Source organism: Brassica oleracea, chromosome C6 (genome assembly GCF_000695525.1).
Source record: "Brassica oleracea var. oleracea cultivar TO1000 chromosome C6, BOL, whole genome shotgun sequence".
Taxonomy (NCBI): Eukaryota; Viridiplantae; Streptophyta; class Magnoliopsida; order Brassicales; family Brassicaceae; genus Brassica; species Brassica oleracea.
Window position 1 is genome coordinate 4,492,756 of NC_027753.1, and position 20,525 is coordinate 4,513,280.

At 36.6% G+C, this 20,525-nt stretch overlaps 2 protein-coding genes and 1 pseudogene across 3 annotated transcripts; 1 reads left to right on the top strand and 2 right to left on the bottom strand.

Annotated features, from left to right (window-relative positions):
- Positions 1–1,756: 1,756 nt before the first annotated feature.
- Positions 1,757–4,905, bottom strand: LOC106299900 (delta(24)-sterol reductase-like). 2 transcript variants are annotated; one of them, XM_013735914.1, is made up of 4 exons: positions 4,890–4,905; positions 4,594–4,668; positions 3,035–4,312; positions 1,757–2,368 (listed from the first exon to the last, which is right to left on the bottom strand). In XM_013735914.1, the coding sequence occupies exons 3-4, from the start codon at positions 4,274–4,276 to the stop codon at positions 1,925–1,927; spliced, it is 1,686 nt and encodes a 561-aa protein (XP_013591368.1). In that variant the 5' UTR covers positions 4,277–4,312; positions 4,594–4,668; positions 4,890–4,905; the 3' UTR covers positions 1,757–1,924. The 2 variants fall into 2 exon arrangements, with proteins under 2 accessions (XP_013591368.1, XP_013591367.1); XM_013735913.1 differs by lacking the exon at positions 4,890–4,905 and having other exon boundaries at positions 4,594–4,716.
- Positions 4,906–8,430: 3,525 nt separating this feature from the next.
- On the bottom strand, positions 8,431–12,013 carry LOC106299902 (transcription initiation factor TFIID subunit 15). The gene is made up of 8 exons (XM_013735916.1): positions 11,899–12,013; positions 11,497–11,621; positions 11,050–11,387; positions 10,753–10,944; positions 10,018–10,101; positions 9,513–9,594; positions 9,285–9,408; positions 8,431–8,801 (listed from the first exon to the last, which is right to left on the bottom strand). Exons 2-8 carry the CDS (start codon positions 11,617–11,619, stop codon positions 8,593–8,595), a joined length of 1,152 nt encoding a protein of 383 aa, XP_013591370.1. The 5' UTR covers positions 11,620–11,621; positions 11,899–12,013; the 3' UTR covers positions 8,431–8,592.
- A 5,382-nt stretch (positions 12,014–17,395) lies between these two features.
- LOC106299899 lies at positions 17,396–19,830 on the top strand (annotated as a pseudogene).
- The last annotated feature ends 695 nt before the right edge of the window (positions 19,831–20,525 follow it).

Below are 20,525 nucleotides of genomic sequence, written 5' to 3' on the forward strand. Positions count from 1 at the left end.
CTTTCGAATATCGACTTTTAATATGGAGCTTTGATATACCATGGATTTTACTAGTCTTTAGCCATGGTATATAAGTGTTTTAGAATCCATATATTATGTTTTAGAGTCTTTTTAGAGTATTTAAGGTTTAAGTATGTTTTGGAACAGTGTGGTGATTATGAAGCATTTTGGAGATAAAGACAGAAAAAACTCGTAGATGTTCATTGGACCAGGAAGAGTCAACATTCACCATCAACCGTCGATCGACAAACATCACTTGTCGTCGATCAACCGCAAGCGCGAAAGTGGGCCGCTTGTTCATGACTGTCTTGAAGCCCAAGTTCTACATATTTACAAAACTACCCCTGACCGACTTTGACATAATATTTATGTGCTTTGCTATTGTGTTGGACAACACATGCTTTCTTATTTTCGTTCATTCACAGCATAAGGTTTTTAGGGTTTTTAGTAGTTTGGAGAGAAGATCCAAGACTCCTTTAAAGCTTTGTATTGTAACACTAGTCTTTCTACCTTATTTTATTTATGCATTTTATTCAGAATTGCTTTGTTCTGCTTTTCTATGTCTGAATAATTCACTTGTTAGATTAAGGGTTTATTAGGGTTATGAATGATTAGCCAAAACTATAGAATTGCTAATTAAAGTTATAATTAAAAAAACTTCAAAGAATTGTTATTAATGCATGTGTTTTATAGTAGCTAACTAGACCTTGATATTAGGATTGTGAACAATTAATACTGTAGGTTAAGCTATGATTGCTGGAAACAAACGACAGCTGATTTAGTTAATACTAGTGAATAAATCGATCAGCTCGCTAAAGCTTGTCTAATATAGCATCGATCGATGCTAACTCAATAACATGATCAACGCTCGATCTGTATCAACAAACAAACGACAACTGAGATATTGGACTTAGCCAACAGGTTTGATACGCAGCAAGGTTGGACATCTTATGCATTAGACATCGAGTTCCAGGATTGTCATCTCAATATCTTAAGCATTATATATCTCTATAATCCTGATTATCTGAACCCAAGATCTAGCTATTTTTTCTTATTGTTTACAAACCAACCAACCAATCAATCTGTTAGTTCTGAGTTATTTACTGCTTACCATAGTGACAAGCTGTACGAAGAACTAAGACGATCTATAACGCTGCTGGTGGCATTGAGCAACCTTGTCCGAAATTCCAACAAGCTTTGTGAAGATATAGTCTCCAAAGGAGCTTTACAGGTATCTATCTACATTCGTCAAGAGTAAATGCTTTTGTGTCCATTTAAAAGTTATTTCGTAGCGTTATAGCCTTAAGTCAAACCATAGCGAAGATTTGTAAAACGGGGTTGCTAGATTTCTCAGGTCAAAAACAAGAAGCCTGGTGTTTTGTTGTCAGGATTTTGTGTTCTTATAGCTCTAGGCATGAATCTGGTTTCTCATTTGGCGTATTTTGTGATGCAGACATTACTAAAGTTGGTCTCGGATTGCTCGGCTGTGGCCTTAAACCCGAGCAAGAAAGAGACAGCAAGTGAGTCACCGCTCAAGATCGCACTCTTCTCGTTGGCTAAAATGTGTTCGAACCACCAGATATGCAGACAGTTCGTGAAGTCATCCGAGTTGTTCCCGGTCATCGCGAGGCTTAAACATTCCCCATAGACTAACATTGCTCACTATGCTTCAGTTATTGTCGCCAAAGTCAGTGGTGATTCTTAAGAACAAATGAGACCTCCCCTGTAAATTTATTATGTTACGACAACACTATCTCGTCACTTGGTAATATGTGCTATTACGTTTGAAATCTTTATAAATATGCGCAAACAAGATAGCATCAGCCGTCAAGTACACAAGAATAGTAAAGAAGAGTACACCAAACAAGTTAAAGAAACATTTTAACAAACACACAAGCAAGAGATTGTGTAACAAACTTTGCTATTAATCTCCCTCGGCATAGGCTGTTTCGAGATGAGCTTGCTCAGCTTCTCTGACTTCGTTCTCAGTCTTACGTCCCTTCTTCGACTTGTAGTAAATGCTCATGAATGTGCCTATAGCCTTGTACTTCCTGCGGCAATGCTCGTACAAGTCAGCGTCAAACATTCTCCAGAAGCTTCTCTCGTCGAGCTCAGATACTGCATACTGAGGCTGGTAGCTATGGTTTTCTATCAGCCACTGCTCCATCTTGCGCACTGCTTCTACTCCATCAAACACTTCGCCTCTCAGGACAGGACCTGGAGCATAGTAGACTCCAACGTCAGTGTACATCTGTGCATCTTTTGTGTCTCCTTGTCTCATCTCATACTCAAATCCTGGTTCAGGGCTAATCATGCTTTTAACTGATTGTTTGAAGAGTTTGTGAGGGCACAGCCAAAGTGGATATACCTAAACAGTATATATTTAAAAAATTAGGAAAAATATTAGAGAAAATGACTAGGATAGCACTAAAAAAGTTTTTGTCACAAATATAGCATTTAAGAATAAAAATGACCAAAAAACACTTAATGTTTTATCAAAAGAGATAAATATACACTTATTCCCCAATGGTAAATTAATTTTGACATTAGGGTTTAGAGTTAAGGGGTGGGGTTTAGAGTTTAGGATTTAGGATTTAGGGTTTAGGGTTTAGGGTTTAGGGTTTAGAATTTAGGGTTTATGGTTTAGAGTTTAGGGGGGGGGTTTAGGGTTTAGGGTTTAGAGTTAAGGGTTTAAGATTTAGGATTTAGGGTTTAGAGTTTAGAGTTTAGGGTTTAGGGTTTAGAGTTGGGTTTTGGGATAAGATTTCAAATTTTGAAAAATAAAAAAAATTTAAATTTTTCAAAAGATAAAATGCTATTTTGTTTATTTTAGTTTTTGAGGGCTATTTTTGAGATTTGTCCAAAATATTACCCAAAAAAAATAATTAGAAATAAGTTCTTAACATTTCATAAACATATTTTATGAATTTTAATAAATAATTTCTTTCAAAATTTAGAAGTCATCCGTTCTATATACATATATAATAACTCTTTAAAATTTGGAGGTCATGGCAAATGTTTCATCGGGTCTTACCTCCATTTCACGGTCGACCCATTCGAGAGCATCACCCACTTTGTAGAGAGGAACAAGCATGTCTTGGATAACATGCATTTCATGGTAGTAGTTTCTGATGGCTTCCCCTTGAGTGGCCTTAAGAAGAGAGACCTTTGGAGGCATCAACCATCCAAACAAGAACCTAAACCAGAACTGGTCACCAAAAGGAAGGATAAGCTTACCTTCCCAGTACAAGGAACTAGTATGCCTATGGTAATATTCTCGAGTTGGAATGTACTCAACAAACTCTCCTTTCTTCAATGCCGTTTGTGCATATTGGTAGAACCATGGCTTGAACCACCATCCAACGTTATTGATCTTGTTCCCTTTCTTCTTGGCCTCTTCTCTTGATGCATATTTACCTGTCATCATTACACCTTCACTTGGACTATAAACCATGCCTTCAACAAAATCAGGGATCTTAGCTGGATCACCATCTCTAGGTGCAAAAGAATCCATATAGCCCTGAGCTATGGTTTGTAGATCACCCTTGACCGGAATGTAAGTAAGTTTCATGTATTCCTTGATGTGTATAAGCCTGATCTCGGCAGCAACAAGAAGCCCAAGTGTCCCTTGTGACCATGGGATAGCATAGAAGAGGTCAGAGTACTCATTGTCCCTAGTGGCCCGGACAAGTTCCCCACCGGCTAGAACAATCTCGTAAGCCTCAACAGTGTCTGTAAACAAACCATGCACGTGAGAGCTTCCTTCAATACCGTAGCCGTTGATGAGTCCACCAACGGTGAGATCATCTAGCTCAGCAACAACAGCAAGGGATAGGTTCATTGGTACCGTAACACGGCTAATCTGTCCCATGTTCACAAGAGGCTCCACTCTAGCAATCATTCTGTCTATGTCAATCTTTAAGATGTTACGGAAAGCAGACAAGTCGACCTCGAAATGTCGGGCTCGCTTGTAGTCCACGTTTCTCATTCCTACAGCGATCCACGGTTTACGTGCGGTGCAAACAAGGCCGTCCTTTGCTGCATCCCTTCCCTTGAGTCGTTTGATGACTTTGTTAACGTTTTGGTCGTGTTCTTTTTGACGTTTCTCGTAGGACTTTGTTTCAGACCAGACATCGCCAAGATAGGTGAGGAAGTACAATGTGGCAGATATGGGAAGGACGATGAAGATGACGACGATCCATCGGAACTGGATAAAGTAATCAACCCATATCTTCTTTCTCTTGGGACGTACTAATGGTGCCTCAAGATCCGACATTTTTTTTTTTTAAAACTCTAAGATATGCCTATCTCACTGCATCAAACGACCAACCAGTTGTAAGTAAACAGGACATGAGTCGTCAATAAATCTCCTCAGGCTTATATAATCAGACAAATCAAAAGAACAAAGAAACACCATCAGCTAAAGTCTACTTTCTACATGTTGTAGGTTTAGTTTGGATGCAAGATCCATCAAGACTTAAAAAATAATAATATCCATCAAGAATAAGAAATCTATCAGAAACAAGATCTTGATTTGGAAGGAATATTAACAAAGACAGAGACATGAAGAGATTGAGAAAGAGATTGAACTACCTGAACTCCAAAGACAATTGTGATTGTAGATCTCAACAGTGTTTGAAAATTGGATTCTCTTTATAAAAGTGGTTCCTGTATAATAATGCATTACTAATCTGTTAATTACAAAATATTCTTCTCTCTTTCTTTAAAACCAAAAAGAAACACTAACGTTTAAAATAAGTTCACATGAATTATGCATTGCACGTTATACTATATCAGCTTGACCTTTTAAAAATGTTCATTACTTCTCAACTAACATTACCCACTCTAATAAACTAACATTGGAAATAGAGATAGACAGGAACTATTACCTGTTTCGATGTTAACTCATGCAAAATACTCAATAAAATAACTCATGCATAACTCACAAAATGAAATTATTTCAGAATATAAAACAAGGGGGAAACATCATACATGGATAAGGGAAACGTACAAGTCAACGGACCTATAAGATGAACTGGCCAGACTGGCCTCCATGTGCCTCACGTGATCTCCACAGACTCCACTGCTCACATGTTTTCTTCCTTCTCCCTTTCTGAATGTTAGATTACTCTTAGCAATAATACAAATATATATAATCCATGTCACGTTACGTTAGCTTAGTCTGGGAATTGTGAAATGCTATCTAACCAAATAAAACAAGGATTATCTTACCATAAGCCAATGGTACCAAGAACCAAGATCTGCCCAATACTACCAACATATGAACCGGCAATGAGTATATTAATTCCAAGTGTTAACTTTCGCTAAGAAAATCCCAAAGAAGCTTTTCTCAGTCACAAATTTGTGTCTGATATAAGTAGATGTCTTTGCACATGCGTTGCAGAAGCTAGGTTGGTTTTTGATTGGAACAACATTGATTGATATGTATGCTTGGATGGCTTGGATCGCTTTGATTATTTTACTTGCAGCGCAAGGACATGAAGAGGAACATTTAGTCTCTTTCAGAACATGCCACATGGAAATGAGATACATATAGTGTTTTATTTGTCTTTATTTACACCAATATAAATTAGAGGAAGTAAGCCAAACGTTTATGTTGAACTAGTATAATTTTTAACACATAAATTTTCAAATTATCTCAATTTTCCATAAAATGACTTTTGTGCTTGTCTTGTTTTGTTGTTTTAAAATGAACGCTACTGAGTTTTGTTTCATATTTATTTGAGAAGGATTGACTTTCTTAAAAATAATATTCTTTTCATATCTAACTGCATAGTTTTTCATGGTATAAAGCTTTTTTTTTTTGAACACATCATGGTATAAGAGCTAATGTCTAAAAATTGTAGTTTAAAGGGATAAAGAATAAAGTTATGCTATATGTATTAATGCAGAGGAGTTCGCCCTAAAGGTTTCTCTCTCTAACGTTCTTCCCTAGGTGGCCTCTTCCATGAATTTCTTTTTCAGTTTCAGTACAGTCCTCCAGTCTCCAACACTCTGAAGCAGCTCTTCCATGGCTCCGATGGTGCTGGTTTCTCGTCCTTCGTCACTCCGGCTCTCGTCTCCTCCGTTGCAACTCCGTCCTCCTCCAGATCCGCCGCCGTGTCTGCCTTCTCCGGTGTCGTTCGAAGCTCTCTTGAGCAAGCTCTCACTCCGCACGAACCACCAGATCCGCCGCCGTGTTTGTTTTCTCCGGTGCCGTTCGAAGCTCTCTCCCCGCCAGAACCACCGGATCCTCCCGACGCTTCATTCCGCCTCGTTGTTCACCTGCACTTTGACACACCATTCACCCTCTCTCAAGAGTATATTCAGAATCTGGAAACTCGATTTCCAAATCTGGCCAGTGGTGGTGTTGTTTCTTTTGTGTTCTTTGGTGCCATAAGATTTGGTTCTAAAGGTTTATATCCTGCAATATGCAATGTCTTTTTGGCCGATATATTATCTGGAATCATCACTGTTCTTCGACCATTCATACCATCTCCTCGAGCTCTTACCTATATCTCAACTCTAAAGAGTCCATCTAGGATGGCGACAAAGAATGGTGGTGGTGGTGGTCTCCTGGTGTCTGCTAGCGACACTTCCTTCGCCTACGGGCTCCTTTCTCCTGTGGTATACAGGTTTCTATTTGGGTGTATCGATGACACTTCCTTCGCCTACGGGCTCCATTATCCTGTGATATACATGTCTCTATTTGGGTGTGTCGACTGGCCTTTAATCAGTCCTTGTTTCGACCTCCCTACCAGTCGTCCTTGTAAGGTCCTTCATGCTCATCTTAGCTCTTTATTTACTACTTATTCTGCTACTGTAGAATGGTTTAGACAGCTATCTGTATGGGTGATGTTGGGATTGAGGTTCATGATCTTAGCTGGTGATATACCGATGGGCTTAGTCTCATTTGGTTCTACCTTTGCGACCTCTAGTAGCATTTATATCGCCTTGGCGCGAGCGTCTGCAGTATGCAGTTCTCTTATGGGTTTCATTCCGGATGTTGGTGTTGTGTTTGTGTATCTCTCTTCTTAGTGGCAGGTAGAAAAAAAACTCATTGTCATCTTTATCCCTATGAATATGGATGTGGCGGGTTTTGATTTCCCGCTTGTCCCTCGTTTGAATCAGTCTTCTTTCCTAATATTTCTTCCTATATGAAATAAATTGGATGAACAAGTTTCGTTGGTATTGCAATGAAATTAATTTCAGTTATTTTTCCTTTTGTCAACATTTTCAGTTATCTTTTCAGAACATATTAACTAAGCTTCTTATGTGAGATCACCACGTGTGGTCTGGTTCAGTCAAGGCGTCATGTGGTTTGCGATATGCAGAAGACTTTTAGTGGGAGACCGAATTTTCTTACTTTTTTACCCGAATTAACCGACAAAGACAATCGAACCGAAATTGAACAAGATACGAAATTACTTCAGATATTACTTAGTTCCCAATTTTGTTATTCGGATCTAACCGGGAAACTGAAATAACCAAGACGAAATCAAACCGACTTTGCTAAATACTTGAACGAATCCTAAACAGACCGAACTGCAACCGAATGCTCAGGGCTAGGAAGACCAAACAATAGTTCGGAGTCTATATCATCTTTGCTTACTCATATACTCTTTCACGGTATGTGATGAGCTTTTTGCACATGTTTCTTGCTTTGTGGATTATCCTGAAGTCATTTTTTGAGTTATGCATACAAGTCTTAACTGTAAATTGAGAAACATACAGTAATATATCTCGAGAAACATACCGCAAACTTTGTAAATAACATCGCTTATACTATTTTCTTCTGGTAAAAATAATGATATAGATGTTTTAGGAAAGTAAGCATTGCTTATCCTTTCTTAAAATAAAATGATGTCATGTCAATTAGGCCTGACACTTTTATCCGAGATCCGCATTCGATCCGAGATCTGATCCGGATCTGATCCGAAAATCCGGATATCCGGAGAGGCCGAATCCGGATCCAGATAGTAAAATATTAGATCCGTCAAAACCGAATCCAGATCCGGATATCTTGATTTTTTAGTCCGGATAAGTTTTATTAATAACTATTTTAAAAATAGTAATATCTATATATAAAAACTAATTTTAATTAATTTATTTTCATCTTTATAGCAATATATATAAATTTTATGTAAATTTTGTAATACTAAACATAAAAATAATTAACAATATATATTATATATATTTTTATTTTAAAATTATTGTTAATATTTTATATATTTTTTTTATTTATTTTAAGGATCCAAATCCGGATCCGGATATCCGCAGTATATTATAATTTTTAGAAGGATATCCGACACCCGGATATCCGAGAACCTCAGATCCGGATAAGAATAATATAATTATGGATCCGCCAGATACAGATCCGGATCCAGATATCTTAAAACTGCCCGGATACTCGATCCGTCCCAGGCCTAATGTCAATACCATAATCCTACCACTGGAAGCACCAACAGAGTTTTACTTTCACACAATCAAAAGAAGACGAAAAAAGCCAGATAATTGAAATGTAGATTAAGTCGATAAAACATTGGAAAATATGATAGACTAATGAAACCTAACACTTTTGACCAATATCTCTCAATTACGGCACCTGCTTCCGCGACTGTAGTCTCTGTCTCGGTCTCTGTTCCGATCATGGTCATAGTCATAGTCACGTTCCTTGCCTCCTCTTTCCCTCTCTCGACTTCTGCTTCTCCGTCTATCCTTAGCATAGTGATGATCTATATGCTTATCTCCACGGTCTCTTTGCCTGTCTCTGCTTCTCTCTCTTCCATCTCTATCAACACCTGCCACAGGTAAATACAAATCGTCAACACCGAATAAACACACTAGATCCTGACTTTTTTGTGCAAAGCAGAAAACAAACATCTTTTATTTGGTTGCGAGGGTGGGAGAATTACAGCACTAAGTTTAAGACCTTAGCATAATCTTTTCATCTCTGTCATCTTATATATACTCGGTTAAAGAAGAAAGCTCTCAAAAGAAACAACAATTTTTACAAGGATTCACTGACTGGAGATCCCCTCAAGGATGGGAAGTATAGGCATGTAGCCTCAAGCTTAAATGTGCAACTTCTAGCAAAATATGTTGATTTTAATCGAACAAGAAAATTCTTTGAGGACTATCCTTACTACAATCAGTACATACCTATCAAGCCAAATATTTTTTTCCATAGCATAAAGGTTCTGTTCTGAAGCACAAGTTTTGTGTCAGATTGCTTGTATTTTGCATAGAGAAGTTCTCTGAGTTGAAGTAAAACAGAAAGTTACCTAATTCCTCGACTTGCCACCCAGCACGACCAGCAGCAACAGCAGGCCTGGTGTCAGCCTGGTTTGTTTTAACACGGTACTTCTTCTTTAGATTGCCAAACTCATCATACATTTCACCATCATCCTGAAATTTTATGACATCATAAGTTAAATGGTATATACAAAAGCTTAGCAAGCAATGCAACAAAATAAGTAACAAAATAACTCTTCAGCGAAAGCATATTTTACTTCTTCAGCCTCACGCCTACGTCTCTTAGTTTCCTCTAATTCTTGTTCATCCAATTCCTTGTAGCCGCCACCACGACCTCCCCTGTATAAAGAAAATAAATGAATAAGTAGTCTTTTAAGAGAACAACAGCCCGTTAAGCTAAATCCTTAATGTTTCTTAATGTAACTCTAATTTGACTACAATAAAAACATTTCAAGTGAGATAAATCAATTGCCGAAAAGAACATTTTGATGTAGCAGCACCTTTCTCATACTGAACAGAGTAACAAAGAAAACACTCGGTCAAATCGCAGAAGAGATCATTGTGTTCTTTTTTCCAGTTATCTACAGAGACATGTCTAAAGAAGAAAAAGAATACCCTGCTGACATCAAAACTACTAATATCGAACGAAAAATCTATAAATGTATCCTAAATTTTCACAAAATCATCTATAATACTATTCCTCGGCTCGGATATTGCAAAAGACAATACAAAGGCAAGCTTATCATTGACATTGAGACATACCTCACACCACCTTCATTCTGACCAGGTTTATTGGTGTTGCAGACATTACATTTTAAACGCTTAGCCCAGTTGACATTCCCGCACCTGATAATTAAAATATTAGAACAATGGAACAGATTGCTCCTGCATTGAGAACCAATGTATATGAGCACTAAAGACCGGAACCAAAGCATATACATATATTCCCACAGCACAAGTGCGCATAAGAACCCAATGAAAACAGTGACTGTTTAACAGTCTACTAGCTAAACTAGTAGAAAATAGCATAAACTTCTATTTAACCTAAAATTATACGTTGAATTTGACACAGAAAATTGAACGCAGACTCTTGACAAATAACTTTCTCAAAATAAAAAAAAACTCAAAGTTGCTAGACTCAAAAACAATCCACCCATGTCTAACAATCAGCTTTTTCAGTATGACAAACCATCTGCAGACAATTTTCGACACTACAATTAACATTAAAAAAGAAGAGCATGGTGCCTCGACACATTCTTAGGGACAATTTCAGTAAACAGCAGACTGGCATCATCAAAAACACGGGGATACAAACTAATATTATTTAATTCCATACATCCAACGGATTAGTTTTATATCTGGTAGCCACAGCACCACATGCCACTGGAATGTCCTCTTTTGCTATGAAATATAAACTATTTAAATCAAGTAGTAACGCTCATTCATCATGTAAAAAGTGAACTCAACTATTATTTCAGACATAATCAGATTGCTTACATTGGACAAGACCAATCATTTGGGCCAAAAAGACCGGTAGAAGCACCCTTCCCCGGTGGCCCAGCATCAGCACCTCCACCTCGACCCCTTCCACGGCCCCCACCACCCATGCCCCCACCAGATGCACCAGCCGGTCTAGCAGTTCCACAGCGGTTACAAACCCCACGGAACGCAAAATTCACATTTGTACAACTGCCAATAAAAGCGTGTAAGAACAACTAGACCTAAATATACAACGAAATATAGAGCTTAACGGAAACAAAGAGCTAGAAGAAGCTCCTCACCAATATCACAGACCTGGTATTTGGGCACATCCAGTCACCGTCTTGCTGCCACGGCTTGGCGGAAGAATCCCCTTGACCTCTCCCCCTTCCAGCACCTCCATCTATTTCCTTACTAGCAGCACCTCCATCGAATCCAAGAGACTCACTCGGATAATCTTCTCCACCTTTGTTCTTCGACTCCGCCATAAAAACTCCAATAACGCTTCCATGGAAATCTTTGTTATTGAACCACTCAACAGCAGCCAAAGCAGCGTGCGGGTCCTCATAGGTAACAGTAGCATCTCCTTTCGGCTCATCAGTCTCTTTGTCTCGGTACAGCCACACCTTGGGAGTACCAGTTCGTTTGTCCCTCTATAAAACCAAACAGTAAAGAAGCTCTGACATGTTGTGGATGAAAAATTGCAGTAACCGTAGAGAAAAAACAAAAGCAAATAATGAGAGTACCTGGGTAATACCATACCTTTAGTAACCCAATGGTTCCAAAATACTCAGCCAACATGTTCTCATCGGTTCCTAGTGGAAGATTCGAAACGTAGACTGATCCATTCGTAGGAGCAGCTCCTTTCGTTGAATATCCAGACATCTCTGTAGACCATAAAACACTAAAGTTCAATTACATAATTTCACAACGCAAGCATATACATAGAGAGACTGATAGATCGATACGAAACTCGGTAGCAATTTGCTATACATCGGCATCAACGATGAGCCACAGGACTAGATTTAACACTAAGGATCGAAGAAACTCAACAGCTTGAGCTCTCAAAAATCATTAGAACAGAAAGAAAAAAAAAAAAAGAGATACAATATTCGATCCAGCACAAGGCAACGAGAAAAGGATGAAAAGAAAAGAGAATCTAACCAGCGATTAGGATGAGGCGGCGATTGAGAAGTTCGTCGGAAATAGGGTTTGCAGTCGACTGAGATATCTCGCGAATAAAGGCACTTACAATTCAATAAGGGCAAACCTCAATTGATTTGTGGTTATTTGAATTTTTATTTTTCATTTTAAAACTATGGTATATATAAACAAAACAAAAATATCATTTACGAACATCTCCCCAAAAAAAATATACTATATTGGAAAATTTAAAAGTGGTGTTAAAGCAAGAATTCTATTGTCTCTTTTACCTTAGACCTACCATCGTTTATAAGCATTGCATGTTTTATTAAAGGCAATTAAGTAATACTAGAGTTTATCCCGCACATAGTGCGGGTATATTTTCATTTTATAAATATTTAATTTTAATATTATTATATAAATTTAAATATACAATTTATATTTTAGTGTTTAGTATTTTATAACTTTTTAATTTTATTGTTTAAGTTTCTTATTATTTTATTAATATAGGGGTTTGTTTTATACATTTTACCTTTTTTATTACGTTTTCGAGTTTTCATAATTTGAAATCATCAAATAAAAAATATTCTTCAACATATGATTTTTGAAAATATATAGCTGTAGAAATAAATTTTTAACATATGTTAATAACTTCATTTGTATAAAACAAATCTGACATGATTAACAAATTTGAACCTGTTTTAGTGGTAGATGATAATTTATTTAAATGAAAGCATTATATTATTTAATTACGAAATTAATTAAACAAATATTAAATAAAAATTATTTAAAAATTTAGTAGGATTTTGTTAGATTTTTCTCAACAGATTTTGTTATAACTGAAAATAAAATTCAAATCTATAGTTAAAATTAATTTATTATTAATATTCCTATTAATTATTATATCATATTATGTGATTAATGAAATGGTCCTAGTAGACTTCTAAATAGTAGATAAAAATGGTACTTCTCTTTTAATAGAGAAGATTAATAACACATCTATATTGGTTCATTTTTTCGGATCCAGCCCACTGTCCACATCAGATCTCTCTTGGTCATTTGAACCGATTAAGAAATCAGATTCAATTCTCATATTTTTTTTTTCTTTTGGGCCATTGAGTTTAAGTTCAAATAAATTTTTTTCAACAATTCTTAATTATTATTTTTTCTCTTCTTAATATAATTTAAGCATTCATAAAAAAAATTGAATTTTTTCATTGAAAAGTATAAATCTTTATAAAATATATAATTTTTTTATTAAAAATATTAACCACATAATAAAATTAATTTATCACAGTTATACCAACTTAATTCATTAAAGAAATAAAGTTTAATTTTTAAACATAAATAGTTATTTAAAATGAAACACGATAAAGAAAGATAAAAAATTTAAGTGTTTTATAAAGTAAAACACAAATATATAAAATATGATATTTACTAATATTTGTCAATTGAAAAAAAAAAAAAAAAACTCGCGCTTTGAAAGCGCGGATCAAAATCTAGTCAAAAGTTAAAACTTAACTTCAAAAATATTTTTATTTTATACTATGATCTTCGTATTTGTTATAATTAATTTAAATTCATAATATTTTATAAATAACTAACACATATATCAAATACTACTGCATGATTAGTTAACAATATTTTTACAAAAAATACATAATTAACTATTATATCCAAGTAAAATACCATATTATTCTACAAAATTATTTATGTAATATTCTTATATATATGATTAATTAGTGCATTTGTTAAGTTTTGTAGTATTGTTGTTGTCTAAATCTAGTTTTAAAATATTTTCAATTTTTTTTTTTGTCATCGACTTTTACAGACTCATACTGACTATGTAAACCAAACCGGGTGATCCGTATCCATGTGAACGACGAAAGCCGGCTGCTTCCTAACACTGTGTGCTACTATATCCGCATTTATATTTTGCATCTGTGGTACATAGATAATCACTGATCGGGTGAAACTCTCTTTCAGGATCTTGACATCGTCCAAATAAGTTGCAAAAGCTGGTCATTCTTCTGGTTCCGAAACCATCTCCACCAATTGAGAATAATTCGTTGCAAACGTAACCTGAAATTGACGTAAATTTCTCATGCATACCATTGCCCAGAGTAGCGTTTCCATCTCCGCATGAAGGGGAGAGAGACTACCCCGAACATTCCTCGCCCCCAACAATCCATCAAATCTTTCTAAAGTGATGTACCAACCTTGTCCTGAAAAAGTATCACCCTCTTTCCATGAGCCATCCACAAAACACCATCTTCCTGGAATTGACGGCAGAGTCGTATCTACTATTTGTGGTATTGTCCTCTGCTCTTTCAAAATATGTGCCTTAGCCCACGGTGTTGATTCTGTTTCTGCCAACTTAAGCGTATCCAAATGATCAATATCCAAATTACTGAAAACTTTATTATTTCTAGCTTTCCAGATATATCATAGTATCCACGCAAACTGATGTTCTTCCATCTGCGGAAGAACTTTACAGAACAGATGATCCAAATTTGTGAAGAGAGCGTTTGCCGAAAAGATAGTTGGATTTGATGGTATCTTCGATAGAGTCCAAACCTGAATTACTGGAGAGCATTCAAAAAACACATGATTTATGGATTCCTCCTGGGCTCCACATCTTCCACAACAAATATCCCCTTATATTCCCCTTGCCTTGTAAATATTTTCAATCTTATTTATTTATTTAATTTTATTTGTAAAAATTAAATTTATAATGCATTTGAAATATTTATGAGATATATAAAGTTTAAGGATTAAAACGATAAAGGATAAAATATTTAATATTCATAAATGTAATATGTAATTGTATTGGCTAAAATAGAAATAAAAATATGAAATTTAAAATTTGAAATTTTGAATAATGACATTTCATATTTACTACTTAATTTCAAATATTGAGTAGTAACACTTCATATTCATAGTCTTACTCCTCAAAATTTTGAAATTCTTTTCTAAAAAACAAAAAACTTCATATTTAAAATTTTATATATCAAATATGAAATGTCACAGCTCAAAACTTTATGTTTGAAGTGGAGCAAACTGTGGCGAGTCTTTGATTAGTCTTATTTAGGGGTGTCAATTCGGACTGGCCCGGCCCGGTCCAAACCCGCTAAACCCGTAAATATTTGAGTCCGGCCTGGTCCGGTCCGAAAATAATTTGGGCCTAGAATTCAAAGCCCGGCCCGGCCCTTATAGGGCTATAGGGCTTTTTGGGTTTTGTGGGCTTTTCGAAAAATAATTTGTCATTGTCACTTCCATTGTTTTAATACATGTGAATTTTCATTACAAAAAAAAGTTTCATTTTTAAAAAATAAAAAATATATAAAGTGAGTTTAAAATTTTCTTCTCTATCACAATTTTTTTATTAAAAACATTTTATACACAAACCAAATTTAATAAGATTTAAATAATCAAATATCAATTAAAACAAAAAATATAAGATAACAAAATTTATGATAAACAAGGTCAAACGTTTCATACTTTGTATTTTGAAAATAAAAACATGTTGTACATGAAAGAAGAAGATACTTTTGTAAAATTTAAAATGTAACACTTCTAATGATGAAACAATAAAGTGCATTAACAACTTTTATATTTGTTTTATTAGAGTTTGGATAAAAATATTAAAATAATATATCACTACTAATAATAGTTTCGATTACAAGAATGAAGGATAATATTTACGCAAAAATATAATTTCGAGTTTTCGGGCTGGCTCTAGCCCAAACGGGCTTAAGCCCAAAATACCTAAAGCCCAAATGGGCTTAGTCCGAAAGGTCCAATTTTTTTTGGGCTTATAAAGCTAAGCTCAAACCCGATAATTTTTAGGGCTGGTGGCTCGGGCTACAGGCTTCGGTCCTAATTGACATGTATAGGCTTATTTGGTTCAACTTAATTTCACCGAAGTAATCCAAAATAAAATTTGGTTTCATTTGGTATTCGATTAGTTTGGTTTATAAAAATCATACCGAAATTTATGATTTGGGTTATATTTCAGTTTAAATTTGTTAAAATTACAAATAAGTTTGGTTAGTTTGGTTTGAAATTTAAGTTTTAGTATGGTTTGGTTATAATTTTACTTTACTTTTAAAAAGAAATTTGAAGTAATTAGTTACCAAACTGAACCGAAAACTAATCTTAGAAAAAGACTACCGATTCGAACTGAACTCGTAATTAAAAAAAAAAAAGTTATCCAGTCCAGAGGATTCGGTTCAGTTTAAAATTTCAGCCCTAATTTGAATTATTAATAATTTAAGAAAAACATATTGGAAAAGTGTGCACTTGCGAATTATATTCTTTAGCCGTAAAAAGAAAGAATTATATCCATTATTTTTATCGGTGACGTTTCTTTTGATAATCTAGGTCTGCCCCTACCGTCTACGTTGGCATTTCGAGTATCGAATATCGGTTCGGTCCGATTCAGTTATTTTGGATATCGGATAGTTCGGGTAGAAAGTTACATGATTATTATATGACCTATTTTCGGTTCGGTTCGAACCAGAAAATATCCAAAAAAATTTGGTTCTTATTTGGTTATGGTTCCGGGTTTGGATAGTTCGGATCAAATATCGACTATTTAGAGTAAAATATCAAATAATTAGTATGATTTAGATAAAAAAATTTAGATATTTCAGATTACTTTGGATATTTCAGATAAAACTATCCTGATAGTTTTGGATACTTTCGGGTAGTTCGGATACTTTATAATAATTTAATTATTTTTAAATATTTTTGATACTTTTTACCGTCTTTTAAGTTATAAATATATATTTAGTTAAGTTATATGTATATATAATTAATATTTTCATATATTCGGATATCCATTCGGTTTCGGCTTGGCTATTTTGGATATATAAATATAGAAACCATTTGGAGATTGAAAGATTTCGGTCTGATTCTAGTTTTAGTTATTTTGATTCGGCTCCGGTTTGTTTCTTCTGTTCCTGTTTTTTTTTTGCCCAGGCCCGGTCTACGTTTCGGTTTCACGATAGATGATGAATATCATCATCATGTGATGTTCGAATCACCGTTTTAGTCACATTAGTGGGCCTATTGCAGCCCATTAGTCTTTTGTTGCTGACTTTTTTTTAAAGACCTTTTGTTTTCTTCGTCCAGTAATACTTTAGTTGGCTTCCGTTGAAAACGAGCTTGGTTACAGAGTGTGAGAGTGTGGAATGTGGATGTCTGCTTCCTGAGCACATTGCCTGGCGAAATTCTTAAATTGCTTCAGTTTCTGTAAAATCCAAGCTTCCTTGCAACTACCAAGACAAAAAAATCTCCATCTTCTCAGGTATGCTGACATGAGACATCTTCGATTACATATAATAGTTTAGGGTTTTTATGTTTTTTCTGGTATTGCTTGATTTGTCAGATACTGTTGCTGATATTTCTCCATGTTGTTGTGTTAGAGATATGAATCGTTTCTGTTTCTTATAGGGCTCAAAGACACATGGGTTTGCCCTAAAAATGACGTTTTTTTACTTTGAGTTTCTTCCAGGTTTTGTTGTGCTCATGTCTGAAACAGAGGTTCCAGTGTACTGTTACTGGAACGGTTGCATCAAATATGGCACAGAAGGAGTTTACTACGAAGGATCAACTCCTAAGAAGATCATAGTTAACCCAAAGATTGCATTAAACAGGTTGTTGGATATGTGCTTGCCGGAGTAGATATTGATAAGGAGAGATCCAAAGTTAAAGTATTTGGTAGGTATCCTTCAGTTGCTGGAGGACAGTCGACGACGTTTCAGTATCTGCTTATGCCCGTGGTGAACAGCCAAAGCTTAGAGACAATGCTCGAGGTTCCAAGCAAACACCCTTGTATTAAAAATGTAGAATTGTATTTGGAAGTGATTGATCATCCTGGTTCCTGGTGGATCCTCGAAAAGACAGAGAACTGAAGTAGCTGTTAAGGTGGAGAAGGATTACAGTAACGGAGGTGACATGGCAAACAAAAATTCAAGGTCAGAGGAGGCTGCGGAGGTGATTAACTTGACAGGGGATAAAGATTCAGATTCTGGTGTTTCAGACCCGTGCCTGTGTGGTCTGTGGCTGGAAGATCATGACATGAGAGTTGGACTATGCTTTAGAGACGTTGATGAGCTGAAGAAGGCAGTAGACTGGTGTTTCATCAAAGGGCTGCACAAGTCTATAGTAAGAGAGACCGGGACGGATGAGTTTATGTCTGAGTGCATCAGATGGAATTGCAAGTGGTCACTTGGGGCTGCTAAACTGGAAAAGCACGGACTTTTCGAGATAATCAAGTATACTGGTCCACATACTTGCCGTCCCATTGAGCCAGCAAATTTTAGTTCGGAGTTCGAAGCCGACGAGATTAAGCCTGTGGTCAGGGTACATCCAACGCTGTCGTTTGCAGAGTTGAGTGAGTGGTGGCAAACAAAAACTGGCTACGGGCTTGAAACTAAGGACGCACGTGCTGCTAAAGAGGAAGCTGTTAAAAGGGTTTTTGGAGGAGACTGGGATCAGAGTTTTGAAGATTTGCCCAAGTTAATGTCTGCCTTTCGTTCATCTAATGGACTGCTTGTAGATTGGAGATATGATCTTTTTCCTAATCCTAAGTTTGCATCCTTCTCTGGGGTGTTTTGGGCGTTTCCACAGTCCATCCAAGGGTTTCAACACTGTAGACCTTTGATCGTAGTGGACACCAAAGAGCTGAATGGTAAGTACCAGTTGAAACTGATGATTGCCTCAGGGTTAGATGCAGCCAGCAAGTGTTTGCCTCTTGCCTTTGCGGTGACCAAAGAAGTTTCCTCAGATAGTTGGCGTTGGTTTCTCACTAATATAAGAGAGAAAGTTACACAGAGGAAAGGTCTTTGCCTCATCTCTAGTCCCCACCCAGACATACTCGCTGTTATTAATGAACCCGGGTCTCAGTGGCAAGAGCCCTGGGCTTATCACAGATTCGGTCTGAAGCAGTTCTGGTCCCAATTCTGTCGCGAGTTTCCAGGTTATCATGGCCTGAGGAGTCTCTTGTAGCGAGCGGGAATGACAAGTCAGAGGGAAGAATTCGAAAACAACATAGAGACTATTAAAAAAGATAACCCGGAAGCTCGGAGAAGGTTAGCCAAACCCCACAGAGTCAGTGGGCGCTGGCTCATGACGGTGGTCGGAGATACGGGATCATGGAGCTAGATACCGCATCTTTGTTTTCGGACTGTAGAGGCTTTGAGCTGCCTGATCATGTGCTGACGGGTCCTGTTCTGCTTCTGTTTGATGAGTTGAGAGACTGTTTTGACGAATGTTCTCTTTTTAGCCGTTTCTCTCTTAACTGCGGCGACGTGTACACCAAACCTGTCATGGATAAGCTCGAAGAGTTCAGGAAAGCTTCTGTTGCTTACCTTGTAATGCCGTTAGAGAATAACGCGTTTCAGGTCGCAGCACCACCGTCAGGAAACGATAAATGGATTGTTCAGCTGAGCGACTGCACCTGCACATGTGGGGATTTCCAAAAGTTCAAGTTTCCATGTCTACACGCTCTAGCCGTCTGCAAGAAGCTTAAAATCAACCCTTCGCAGTATGTAGATGACTGTTACACTTGTGAACGGTATTACAAAACTTATAGTGCCGCTTTTTCTCCTGTTCCGAAGTTATCAGCTTGGCCGGAATCTTCCGGAGTTCCGAGATTGTTTCCTCCAGTCATTCCGCCGCCACCACCTCCACCTCCACCTACACCTTACGTAGCATATAAGGCCCAACGCAAAACAACTCCTAAAACTGGTAACAAGAAGAGCTGAGAACGGAAATTGAAGGTGTGTTGTGGGGATTTTGGTATGGTTTAATGGGTTCGTTTTTACTGTGTGGATGCTGTGCCTGTAACGGAAACTGAAGGTGTGTTGATGTGTTTTTGTATGCGAAAATTATTCCGGTTCGTTAAAGAGAGCTTTTGGTAATAAACAAATATTATGTGTGTGCTAAGCTTGAGTATTTTTCAATCTGCAAGAGGTTTAGAGTGGACAAACCCATCCAAAATAGAAAATAATAGAGTTGAAATTAAATCAAGATCTAGAGTTGCTGAAGCTGTAAAACCATCCTGTTTAGGTATGCACATTCTCCCGTAGTTTAGAGACTATACTTGAGCTTCCAAGCATTCATCCTTGTATAAAACATGGTGGATGTTGTAATTAGAAGGGTTTAAATACTGAATATTTCTGTGTTCTGTGTTCTTATTAATGATCAAGGAGTTCCTTTATATAAGGATTACAAAGTATAGGAAAAATGAAATTATCCAAAAACCTAATACAACATGAAATAGGAAAAGATCTAAAACAGATAAAAGGAAAACGTCCTAAGTCTAAGACGGTCTAAACCGACCGTCTCTCTCTCCTTGGACGACCGCCTCTCTCTCTCTCTCCTCCTTTGGCCACGGCTGGGCCTTGTCTTGGTCATTGGTTATGGGACATCCACATAATGATTTATAACACTCCCCCTTGGATGCCATAACCATACAGGATTTGTAGTACGCTTCATGTTGCCTCATTAAAACCTTATCAGGAAAACCCAGTGGGACAAAACCATGATGAAGGAAAAAGAGTACAACACGCACTACTCCCCCTGATGTGAACCTCACTGTAGGTTCTACATTCTACGCATCTTGGTGCGTGATATTTCCT